Genomic DNA, 13362 nt, shown 5'->3' on the forward strand with positions numbered 1-13362 from the left:
TTAGCATTTTATCATCTTTAGTTTGTATTTTATACTTTAATCTTCCAGCTATGCCAGAATAGTCAGGTAGTCAATTTTAAAAGAATGGTTGTTAAAAAATTACATTCTGAAACTTCCTGTATTTGGGCCGATTTCTATAAATTTCCTCTTCCACCACATAAATATTCTCCTCTGCGGATTAGAAAGCAGTAACATTCCTCTGAAAAAGTAGCTGCTTTAGAAACAAAACACATAAACAGCCTTTCCCCAGAAAACCGACAGCCAGCCAACCCTGAGCTGCTGGTCCCCATCTTACTGGGCAGGTTTGCTGTCTTTGAGAGTATCTGCTTTAGGTAGCAGAATGAAGGACCGAGTTTTCAATTCAATTACCTTATTAGGTAGTGTAACTTGATTCTATAATTACAGCTAACAAAATGTGCCAACGGTATTTTCAAAAAAATCATTTGTGATTAAAAAAGTATTACATAAGTAATTATATTCCTTTTTGCCCCATTCTAAGGTAGCAAACCTGTCTCCTCATGATGATCAGGGTCAGTCATCCCTGTCAGTATGGTAGCCTGTTTCTAGGCCTGCTGGTCTGTTGGCATAAAGAGCGCAAAGTGACTGGGCGGCAGCCATTGTAACTCTTATTATGTGAACCCTGGGGGAAATGTCCCCTTCTGGGAGCAAGGACCTTTCAAGCCACTGAGCCTGCAGTTTCAGGCTAAAGAAGCCGAAATTCCCCAAGTAAGAATCCCCACTCCCAGATGAGTCCCCGAGAGTGATGTTGAGTGGGGCCACTGCTGATTCTACCCATTGTGTGCTGTACCCGTGCTCACTGGTTGGGGACATACCACCTTCTAATGGCCATTAGTTTAAGGAGTGTACTGTATCCTAGTGGAGAGCTCCACTCCTCACAGGATGTCATCTCCAACCTGGTGCCTCAGCTCCATCTTTAAGAGGCCATCTTACCACTCTGGCTGGCTGGCAGCTTCTGGATCGTGTGGTTTATGGTGTAGGACCATGTGGAGTCCACGGTCACATGCCCACTGCTGCACCTCCTTTGCCATAACATAAGTCTCTTTTGGTTTGACACATTGTTATGCAGCATCCCACTTTGGTGGGTTAGACACTCATGGGCCCTTGCACGGTGGTGCTAGCCGAAAGACATAGGGCCAGTGTACATGTCAGTTTCAGTCAGAATGAATTCCCTCCCTTTCCAGGATGAAAGGAGTCTCTGTAATCAAGTTGCCATCATGTAGCTGGCTGGGCTTCTCGAGAGATGGTACCATATCAGGTGATGAGTGTTGGTCTCTGTGGTTGCCTAGTCATACAGTCAACAGTGACAGTAGCTAGAGCAGCTTGGGTGAGAGGCCATTCATGCTGTTGGGCCGTTGTGTAGCAGCCATCATGACTACTGTGTTCATGAGCCCATTGCACAAATACTGAAGTGGCCATGAATCATCCATGAACCAAGCTTGGGTTTTTTTCTCTTCTGGCAGCTGTTTATAAAGAACTTCCAGTGAGGCCATAGGTAGGAGCTGAGGGGCGGGTGTTGATGTGACAGCTATAGATGACGTGGAGGTCTGGGCCACCCACTCTTGCAGCACACTTGTGCCCTCTAGAGCCGCGCAAGCCTGATTTCTGATGTAACACTTGATCTTAAAACCGATTACTGCGGGGCCCCCCTGGCCTTATAACTTGGTGGGTATGGCAACCCAGCTTATGAAGGACAACTCTGGCCACGTGGGCACTTGATGTCCCATGCTCAGATGCTCTGTCTCTCTCAGGGCCCAGCAGCATGCCAGGAGCTGTTTGCATTTTTTACTTAGGAGTTTTTTGAATGGTGTATGGTTCTCTGCTGCAAATATCATGATCTTGCTCCAACTGAGCTGTGCTGAGCAACCCTCCTGTTGGGGCTTGCCGGAGACGTCACACAGCATCCCTTTCTACCACAGGTACTTCCAGTACCATGGGGGCTGCCAGATCCCGTAGCAAAAGCAGCAGAGCTGCTTAACTACAGTTGGATGTGCTGCAGGGCCCTTTCTTCTGGGCCTCGTTCAAAACTATCAGCCTCCCACAAACTAAGTAAACAAGTGGAAGTAGTTTTCTCAAGTGTAGAATATATTGCCTCCAAAACCCGGAGGAGGCCTACCACGCAGTGTTTCTTTCTTAGTGGTAGGAGGTGGAAGGTGCAGATCTCATCCTTTACTTGGAGGGAGTGTCCTGGCGTGCTCTAGACCACTTGACCCCTAAAAACTTCATGGATGAGCAGGCCTCTGAGACTTTCTCTCCTCTGAAGCATGTGTGTCTTACCAAGACATCTACTTGCCACTTCATGTCATGTCAGATGGGCATGATGTCAGCAGTGTAGTGGACCAGTGTATTATCCTGTGGAATGTCCATATGATCTAGGTCCTTCGGGACTATATTATGACAGAAAGGAGTAGTTAACACAAGCACTCGCCTCATTTGAGGCTTCTGTGTAATCTTGAAACAGCCTAGGAGCTCTGTGTTCCAGCAGGATGGTGAAGGCCACTTCTGCAGGCCCAGGGGGTGCAGAATCTGAAAGTTGAAGGTACTCGTGTGCGTCTCCCTGAGATAACCCCATCCCGTGTCTCAGAGTCCCGCTTCTTCCTTATCAGGGCCCTGATAGCAGAAGGCAGAGATTTCCCTTCTTGAGTTCAGCTTTCTCTGAAGATCTGCCACTCCTGCGGTTGAGTCCTGTGCCTGATCTTCAGCTCTGGGAGCCCTCCAGCTGCAGGAGATGAGGGTCTGTTTAAATGCTACCAAGGAGGCCCTCTGACTCTCACCCTTTGCTTTAAGTTGGTGATTGGCTGAGCCTGTCATTTTCTCTTTTCAAAGCATCAATGGCGTTAAGCAACAACCACACAATTCCCCTGTTCTTATAGTTATTATTTCCCCCATACCTCTGACGTCAGAGGTATTGCCCTACCGGCGTCCCCACCCAATCCCCCACAAGTGAAAGCCGTAGCAATGGCACTGGTACCCCAGGTGAGGGACTGTCACTACCTGCGCCCAGGGCTGGGGTCCTCACTGTGGGCCAGCTGCTGAGTCATCCAACTCCAGAACACCATCTTTCCAGTTTGCTTCTTGTGACCACTCCACTCCCGGAACCAGCTGTCGTAGGTCGGCTCCCTAAAAGCAGAGTCTGAGACAGGGGTTTAGGGACATGCAATTTATGGAGAGGTGCTCTTTGAGAATAAATCTAAAGGAAGTAAACCAGACTAGGGAAGGCGAGAGAGGCAAACATCGGGTGTGATCTCAGGGTAAGCCTAGCCTGAGCCGCAGGAGGAGGGCTCTGGGGTAAGAACTCACAACATGGTTGTCTCTCCTTAAAGCGAGGGGGCTGGACTTCTGTACTCCCTGTCAGCTAGTCATTGGCTCCTAGCTGGTGAGGGTGGGCACAACTTCGGTGATGAGGTGCCTCTTAGCAGCTAAGGGCGGATTTCTGGAGAAGGGGACAGGTGTGAGCACTTGGCCGCCAACACGTGCAGCAGCTCACACAGATGGACCTAGTGAAGGGACGGGGCAGCCTCGCAGCATCTACCACAGAAGGCAGCCGGTAAGCTCTTTACGAAATTTAAAATGCCTGTACCGTTGACCCAGCAATCCCCTGTTCAAGAATTTTTCCTAGGCGTACCCTCACATATGTAGAATGACGTATTTACTAAGATGGGAATGGCAGTGATAGCAAACCTGGAAAACACCTGAGTGCTATGCTAGAGAACATACTGATGGATGGCACCTTACTACAGTGGAATACACTGCACCCATTGACAAAACAAAAGGTGTGGGGGAGCTCTAGATGCTTTGACACGGAATGGTTTCCAAGATAGAGTGGTAAGTTAAAAAAATCAGAAGAATGCATGCTTAATACCATTTGTCTTAAAAATCATTTTATATGTACATATATGATGGTAAACGCACAGATACTCTCAGAAGAAACATATGTGTAACCAAGAAACTGGTAACACTGGTGGCCTCTGGGAAGAAAAGGAAACAAGGATGGGAGAGAGACTTAAGTTTTCACTGAATACTCTTTTGTACTTTTTTTTTTATTGTGGTAACATTGGTTTATAGCATTATATAAATTTCAGGTGTACATCATTATAGGTTGATTTCTGTGTAGATTCCATCATGTTCACCACCCAAAGACTAATTACAATCCGTCGCAACACATGTGTGCCTTATCACCCCTTTCACCCTTCTTCCTCCCCGCTTCCCCTCTGGTGACCACCAATCCAGTCTCTGTCTCTCTGTGTTTGTCGTTGTTGTATCTTCTATTTACGAGAGAGAGCATACAGTATTTGACTTTCTCCCTCTGACTTATTTTGCTTAGCATAATACTCTCAAGGTTCATCCATATTGTGGCAAATGGCAGGATTTCATCTTTTTTTTTTTTAAAGATTTTTTTATTTTTTACTTTTCCTCCCCAAAGCCCCCCAGTACATAGTTGTATATTCCTCGTTGTGGGTCCCTCCAGCTGTGGCATGTGGGATGCTGCCTCAGCGTGGTCTAATGAGCAGTGCCATGTCCGCACCCAGGATTCGAACCAACGAAACACTGGGCCGCCTGCAGCGGAGCGCACGAACTTAACCACTCGGCCATGGGGCCAGCCCCAAGATTTCATCTTTTTTATGGCTGAGTAGTATTCCTCTTTGGTACCTTTTTAGTTTTGTACTATATGCATCTATTAGATAATCAAATAAAAATAATTCATTGTTAGAATTATTCTGGGTCTGCTGTTTACTACATAAGTGATGTTGGGCCTTAGGCTTGTTTCCTTACTGTAAAATGCAGGTGACGATGCCTTCACTTCATAGGACTACAGGTATTAAACTGGGTAAGCCATAGAAATCACTTAGAATAATGCCTCCCTGCTAAGTAACCTATAACTGTTAGTTGCTGCTATTAATATTATCATCACTTGCTACTTTGTACGGTAATTGTACTAAATTAATGTAAAATTGCTAATTTGCGCTAATTAAAATAATGCTAAGTTGAGCTAAAATAATGTATATTTTGTACATTAGCACAGTGCCTGGTGAGTGTATGTGTGTTTAACACAGTGCAAATAAATAAATAAATATATGTGTGCATATATATAAATATTTTTAAAGACATTAGGATCATGTTCTACATACTGTTTTGTAACCTGTTCTTCTTATTACATCTTAAGTGTTTGTCCTGTAACATAAATTATTGGGAACGCTCATATTTCACAGTGATAATGGTGGACCAGCAGTGCGCTCTGGGAGAGAGATGAGCATTAGCAGTTGGTCGCAGTGGTGCAGGTGGAGTGTGGCAGTGCAGTCTCCTGTGTCTTTAGCATCATTAGGTGGTAGAATGCACCCAAGAACGAGCAGTCCAGTGTCACTTGCTGGCCCTGAGCTGTGGGACAGGCTACTTAAATTCGCTGAGCCTTCCTACCGGCAACATTCTCTTGAGGATTAGAAATAATTTAAAGTGACAAATCCTGGAAGAAGGAGCTGAACAAATGATTAATTGCTCACAATGTTTTGAATGAGTCCAGTGGTGTCCATAATGAGGTGTGCGCGCAAAGATCCATTGGGGTCAAAAGAAAATGTTAGAACTTGCATTTCTATTTATTTTTAATCTCTTTTATAACCTGTATTTTTTGTTTATATTTTAAAATATATTAATACAGTAGCACCTTTTTATAATGATAAATAAAAATTTGCAATGCTCAGTTTCTTTTAACTGATAGGAGTATACAGGTTATTTTCATCTGCTGGCCAGTTGTGTGGTATAAATTAATTTCTCCTGTAGAGTAGATTGCTTTGACCTAACTTTGAACCTTTATCTCAGAAGGTAAGGGAGTAGTTTGCCAATTTAGTGCTGCACCATAGTTCTGGGACATCTCAAAAGGACTGCTCAAGGAATGATAATAATAGTAGAAGTAGTAGTAATCATCTCACGTATTTTTCAAAGCTTTCTAGTAACTCATAAATCATAACATGGACAAACTTAGGCAATAGAATAATTACTGATTTTCAAACGTTACTGCTTCGTATGTAATGACAAAAGCGTTAATCTTGGTAAAGTTTGGTGTACATTTACAAGGGAAACAGAAAGTTGAGGTTTTAGTAGAGCAGAAAAACACTAGCTTTAAAAGTGAAATCTGAAACCATGAAGAGAGGCTCACCTTCCCTAGTGATCAGGAATGGTTACTGAATGCAGACTGCCCATGCAAAGTAGAACCTTAACAGTGCCATTTCTTGCCCCTGACATTGGCGGAAATGTTGAGGTCTGGTGACTCCCCAGGGTTGGTGAGGCTGTGGGGACGCCCCGGTGCGGCGCGGGTGTGAATTGGCACAGCCGGTTTGGAGGACAGTTTGGCAATGTTTTCAGAGATAAAAATGCTCATGCCATTCACTGTCCCTTGATCTGCCCTAGGGACACACTCTTTCACAAAGAGGCACGTACAGGCGTGTTCATTGCAGCACTGCTGTTAGCAGCCACCAGTTGGAGACAGCCATCACTGGGGGAATGGTTAAAAAAACTGTGACTTTTAAAAAGTTTTAAATGTAATTCACATACCATAGACTTCACAGTTTTAAAGTGTACAATTTAGTGCGTTTTAGTGTATTCACAGGGTTGTGCAGCCATCACCACCAATTCTAGAACATTTTCATCACCCCAAAAAGAAGCCTCATCCCCTTAACTATCACCCCCAAACCCCTCCTTTCCAGCCCCAGGCAACCATTTCTGTCTCTATAGATTTGCCTTTTCTAGATCTTTCCTACAAATGGGTCATAAAATATGTGTCTTTTGTGTCTGGCTTCTTTCACTTAGTATGCTTTCAAGATTCATCCACATTGCAGCATGTGTCAGTGCTTCAGTCCTTTTTATTGCTGGGTAATAGTCCATCGTGTGGATAGACCACATTCTGTTTATCCATTTCTCAGTTGATGGGCATTTGGGTTGTTTCTGCCTTTGGGCTATCATGAATGATGCTGTTAGTGAACATCGGTGGCTAAGGTTCTGTATGAACATACGTTTTCAGTTCTCTCGGGTGGAATTGCTCGGTCACGTGGTAACTCTATTTTATTTTTTGAGGAATTGCCAAACTGTTTTCCCACAGCGACTACACTGTTTTACATTCCTACTAGCAATGTATGAGGATTCCAGTTTCTCTATATCCTTGCCAACACTTGGTTTCCATGTTTTATTATTATAGCCATTCTAGTGGGTGTGAAGAGGTATCTCATTGTGGTTTTGATTTGCATTTCTGTAATGACTAATGATGTTGAGCATCTTTTCATGTGCTTGTTGGCCATTTGTATATCCTCTTTGGAGAAATATCTATTCAGGCTGTGGCATTTTTATGCCATGCTGTAGAACTATTTAAAGGATCGAGGCAGCTCTATGTGTCATAATCCCTGACTCGATCTCCAAGACATAACAGTGAGCAAAATAGCAAGTAGTAGAATGACACATTACAGTTCCATAAATTTTGTATAGATACACACAGGTGTGTGCTGTGTGTATCTACACACCCCCACACCCAGTACTGTGTGGTTACATATAAATATGTGAGAGGATAGAGAAGGGTGTGATAGAATTTTCCCCAAACTTTTCAAGAAGGCTGGTTACCTTGGGGCGGGGAGAGAGAGTGAGGATGGGAATGGGAGTGGCATCTCACCAAAAGGGACTGTTGTCTTATTTATAACATTTTACAAAGTATTCATGAACAATTTGGTTAATAAAAAGTTGCGTAAAAACTCCTTAAACTGTATACACAATTTGAAGGGAGAAGGAAAGAGAAGCCTTTGGGAACTGGAGCTGGAGAGGGGTCAGAGTCAGTGCTTTCGTGCCGCCTGGCGAGTGGGTATGCAGCTTCTGTTCTGAAAACCTGGTCATTGACTCCCCTCGTGGCTCAGCTCTGTTTTCTCTTGTTCTCTTTTTCAAAGTAATTTTACTATTGTTTAATAGTATATGATAATTCAAATAGTATAGAGGTTTATAAAATTAGAATTAACTTGTCTCCTCTCTTTGCCTCAACCCTCCTCCTACAACAGTTAGCTTTAGTGCAGCTGCTTTTCCTAATACTGAAGTTCTGTGTTCCAGTATAATCTCCTCACTCCCACCCCAAGGTGTGTTTCCTCCGCTTCCTGTTGTTGATGGGGAAAGCGCCTTCCTCTGTAGGGAGAGGGGAGTCTCTGCGTTGAAGTGTCTGCGACAGTGGTCTTCAGGCTGGCTTTGTATCGCCCCTGCCAGAGGTCCTGACTTAGCGGGGGCTGCAGTTCTGCTTAGGTGTCAAGCTCCCGTGGTGATTCTGAAGAGCCAGCAGGGTTAAGAATCATTTCCCTAGAAAGTAAGAGAGCAGTCATAAATTGTACCCGTGATGCTGCTTCGAGAATTATTTTTGGTGGGCACTTTGAGAGAGTGATGAACCTGTCAGCTTTGTGGAAACATGCCTGAACTTAGATGGTCTGTTATGTTCCAGGAATTTCACACAATTTTTGCTTTAGGTTATTTTCGGCATTGGGGTTTTATCTCTAACTAAATACATAGAGCTGCCATCGAGGCTGAGAAAGTGATCTTGGACTGTGTTTTGAAAATGGTAGGAATAAGCGGTACAGGGCAATCTTAGCTTGTAAGCTTTCTTACAAAATGGGGGGACATAGCTCAAATGACAGGCATTAGTCCTCTGTGCCAAGCAGACTGTCCTTTGGTCTTGCTTTCTGAAGCTTCTCCCCTCTGGATTTTTGTAGACTTCATTACAGTATGTTTGCCTGCGATGCAGGTGAGAAGTTCCTGTGACTCATCAAACTTCACACTAATTTTTTCTTGTGTTTTCAGACAAAAAACTTGCAGAAATCCATAAAAGGCATTTAGAGACATAATAATATTCAATTTCTCTAGAATAATAAACCTGAGTGATCTTTCTCATGTCTTAAACTTATGTTAAGCTTTACGTTTTCTCTTCTAGGTATTCTCATGGGAGCCGTTATAAAAATTATAGAGTTTAAAAAACTGGCAAATTGGAAGGTAGGTTTGCCAACTGTTCATTTTTTAACATAATTACAATTTTTATCGGTTGTTCTTAATTTTAGTAACACTGATAGTTATGGTGGCTTTCTTATCATTACTGTCAGTGAAGTTTATGTTGTCCCATTAATTTTTTAATATTCTATTAGATTGGTGTTGATATCTTTACATGTAAGTTTTTTGAAAAAGCATAAATCTCATACTGTTTCAAGTTAACATGGGAGCACTCTGTGTCATGTTTTGCTATTTATTTGCATCTTTATAATCTTAGCTAATCTGCTGCATAGGGAGGAAAGGCTCTAATTAGCATTAAACATTAAACAATGTTTATTGCTCCCAATTCCGTTCTGACAGCTGAGGATAATAAAATGTGTTTGTCCAGTGCTGTGGAGCTTACAGAATGCCGTGTAAATGGTGTCGCATGTTGTCCTTATGACAGCTGCGCAATGTACACTGGGTCTCATCGTCACCTCGCTTTGACGGATGAAGAAAGTGAGGCTCAGAGAAGTTGGGACATGTCCAACGCCACAGAAGTAGAAAATGGCTGAGCTGAGTCATGTGTCCAGACCCTCTGGCCTGACGTATTCTGTATTTTCTTTGCCGTGCCCTGCTGTCCTCAGTTTGTGGATGTCCATACCCTTGTGTTTACACAATGGTCCTTAGAGCCTGAGCGTCTTCTTGTGGTATGAGGACTAATGTGACATTTGTAAACTTGAACATCCGTATTGAGCAGAGAGATTGTGTGTACAAAATTGACTTTGTGGAGGGAAATAAGGTCCATTTCAAAGTATTAAAGAATTGTATGATTAAAATTTTTCGTATTTGGGCCTCTCCTACTTTGCTGCAGCTCCTCGGTGCTAGGATTAATTTACCTGGTAAACTGTACAGTGTAAAATTTTCAAAAAAATCCACGTAGTTTGACCTAAATCACACTTTGAAACTGTTATAAATAATCTTCAGGAAATGTTGCATGTCTTAAATGAATTCTCAAGATGTCTGTTGAGCTCCTAATCTAGAACTCCCCTCGGCTGGGGCCAGGCATCCCCCTGCAGCACATTGTGAATGACGTCTCCACCTTCCTGCAGCTTGTTAAATTCAGCTCCCGTCCAGTGGCTCATCCTGGGTCGGGGGCTGCAGACTGGAACCCTCGCTCTACTCCCGGATATAGCCTGATGTGTAGATATCACCCGCTAACACATTTTGTTTGATTTGATTTAAAATCAATTGATCAAAATTGGAATTGATTCAAAAACAATAAAAAATATTTAGTTTGATTTAAAATTTTTATTAATCTATATAAAATTCTGGAAATTTCACATAAAAATCTGAACTTCTACCTTCTCTTGAAAAAAACAGAAGCTCTCGTAACAGCAGGCCCACATTCTGCCTGGCAGAGATGGGAGGCACTGAGCCGCAGCTGTTCCCCTGGCGACGCTGGTGACCCCTGCTCTCAGTACAGGAGGGGAGCTTATCTTTTACTTTAGTTTTATATGCTTCAGTGTTACTGAATTTATTTTTCAACAGATGTTACTTTTCAAGTTAAAATATAGTAATGTATTTAATAGTATAGACAAGCGACTCAAAGTTGGGTGATGAATGTAATTAAGTGCTTAAAGAGCCGTCCAGGCAACCAGTGCTTGACGCTGAAAGGGCGAGGTTTCTAGGCTGGGGTAGTCAGGGGAGGCTTCCTGGAGGAACAGGTGTTTGTGGGAAGCAGGACACCTGTATGGAAACTGGGTGCTGCAGGGAGCAGGGGGATAGGAAAAACAGTGAAGGAGCCTGGTGTTTTCTTTCCATGAGTTCTATTTTCAAACTGTCTCCCCAGGCCTGCCTTCTACCTGCCTTCATATACTTAGCATATTTCTTTAAATGAACTTGCTTTTTTGTTTATGTACATTTTTTTTTTTTTTTTAAAGATTTTATTTTTTCCTTTTTCTCCCCAAAGCCCCCCCGGTACATAGTTGTATATTCTTCGTTGTGGGTCCTTCTAGTTGTGGTATGTGGGACGCTGCCTCAGCGTGGTTGATGAGCAGTGTCATGTCCGCGCCCAGGATTCGAACCAACGAAACACTGGGCCGCCTGCAGCAGAGCGCGCGAACTTAACCACTCGGCCACGGGGCCAGCCCCTGTTTATGTACATTTTTTGTAGCCATTTTTTAAAAGTCTTTTGTGCTACAAATACATAACATAAAATTTATCATTTTAGCCACTTTTAAGCGTACAATTCAGTGGCATTAAATACATTCAGTGTTGTCTAATCATTAGCACTGTCTCTTTCCAGAACTTTTTCATCATCCCTAACGGAAACTTCCCGTTAAACAAACCTCCCCATCCTCCCCTCCTCACTTTCCAGTCTACTTTCTATCTTTTTTAGTATTTTCTATCTTTTTTCAGTAGCCCCTCTTCTACTTTCTGTCTCTATGACTTTACCTGTTCTAAGCACTTCATATAAGTGAACTCATACAATATTTGTCCTTTTGTGTCTGGCTTATTTTACTTAGTGTGGTGTTTTCAAGGTTCATCCTCATTGTAGCATGTGTCAGAATTTCCTTCCTTTCCATGGCTGAAGAATACTCCATTGTAGGTATATACTACACTTTGTTTATCCACTCCTCTGTTGATGGACCCTGGGGTTGTTTCCACCTTTTGGCTATTGTGAATAATGCTGCTGTGAACATTGGTATACCGTATACATTTATTTTAAAGGAAACGTCGTAATACTGTTTCAGGTGGGAAACCAATATTGTTTTTTGGGGTTTTTTTTGAGGAAGATTAGCCCTGAGCTAACTGCTGCCAATCCTCCTCTTTTTTTGCTGAGGAAGACTGGCCCTGAGCTAACATCCCTGCCCATCTTCCTCTACTTTATATGTGGGATGCCTGCCACAGCATGGCTTTTGCCAAGCAGTGCCATGTCCGTACCCAGGATCCAAACCAGCGAACCCCAGGCCGCTGAGAAGCGGAACATGCGAACTTAACTGCTGCACCATTGGACCGGCCCCTCAATATTGTTTCTATAAATAAATATGATAAAAACAAAGTGGTACAGATGCCTGCTGAAACCTCTCGGGTCAGGCCTGTTCTGTCAGAAAGGGAGGTCAGCACAGTGGAGAGACGCTTTACACATGTGGCACCAGACTGAGGTGTCTTTGACTTAATTGGGATTGAAAAAGAGTCAGAAGGGGCTGACTCTCCCAGTCTGTGGGTCAGCAGTATTTGACACACCCTGCTCAAGTACCACCTAGAATGGTACTTGAGAGATGTTGCTGAACGGAACCTGGGACCTTTCTGTAATGCTAGTCACAGTAAGGTAATGTATGCATTTCCTGTGGCTTCTGTAACAAATGACCATGAACTGGGTGGCTGAAAACAACAGAGATCGATTCTGTCATCGTTCTAGAGGCCAGAAATCTGAAATCAAGGTGTTGGCTGGGCGTGCTCCCTCCAGGGAGCGAATCCAGGCTGTCGGGGAGAATCCTCATTGCTTCTTCCAGCTTGGGTGGTCCCAGGCGTCCCGTGGCTGTGGCAGCATCACTGCTATCTCTGCCTCAGTCTGTCTTCACATGGACTTCTTCTCTGTGTCTCTGTGTCCTTTTCTGTCTCTTAAAAGGACACTCTCATTGAGTTTAGTGCCCGCCCTAATCCAGTATATGATCTCATCTGGTTTCTTCCCTTAATTACATCTGCGAAGACCCTGTTTACAAATAAGGTCACATTTTGAGGTTCTAGGTGGACCTGAATTGGAGCTGCAGGACATTGCAACCTACTGCAGGTGGGTTCTTCTTTCTCCCAGAGGAGTTTAGTCTCTGAAACTCCAAAAGGATGTACAGTGCCCCCACTGCACAGATCCTGAGAATAGATGGCCCCACAAAACGCAGAGATTGGCCCTTTTCTTTTCACATGGTCCCAGTCTGAGTCATGAGTTTGTTGTACAGATAGTTATTTTAAGACTGCATAAGGCATTTTCAGACCGCATCATTTGCTTCTATTTTGAGCCTTTTTTGAATGTTATTTTGGTCTGTATGGTAACAGCTGTACATTTGTAAGAATACATTTAGTCATTTCTTTGAACAGGGATTTTGACAAAAAATCAAACTGTCAAGATTGTGGCCTAGAAATTTTCATGTGGAAAAGGGCCTCATTTTGTGGTATTTAGTAGACTGTGTATTACATGTAGTCATTTTGGGTTTGACGACCAATATATATTTTCCTTAAATCCACCAATAATTAGATATATTAATATAGAAAATTAAATTCTTATTTCAGCTCCCCAAAGATGGCCATATTCTGGAAATACCTTTCATAATGGTACTTAATGTTTGAAAGTACCAGAAGCATGGCAGGGGG

The 13362-nt window shown here is 43.1% G+C and overlaps 1 protein-coding gene across 5 annotated transcripts in view; it reads left to right on the forward strand.

The window, feature by feature from the left end:
* SLC9A8 (solute carrier family 9 member A8) overlaps positions 1-13362 on the forward strand; it is a 70215-nt gene that overhangs the window by 13561 nt on the left and 43292 nt on the right. For 3 of the 5 annotated variants that reach the window (XR_001379486.3, XR_011430600.1, XM_014735205.3), the window contains exon 4: positions 8960-9018. Coding sequence is in view for 3 of the 5 variants with exons in the window: in XM_014735205.3 (XP_014590691.1) it covers positions 8960-9018 (59 nt within the window). In the remaining 2 variants the exon portion in view is untranslated. Of the gene's footprint in view, positions 1-3453; positions 3566-4393; positions 4847-8959; positions 9019-13362 lie in introns of those variants that run through there. The other 2 variants (XM_070246926.1, XM_023626725.2) reach the window with 2 other exon arrangements.

Source organism: Equus caballus, chromosome 22 (genome assembly GCF_041296265.1).
Source record: "Equus caballus isolate H_3958 breed thoroughbred chromosome 22, TB-T2T, whole genome shotgun sequence".
In the NCBI taxonomy this organism is placed as follows: domain Eukaryota; kingdom Metazoa; phylum Chordata; class Mammalia; order Perissodactyla; family Equidae; genus Equus; species Equus caballus.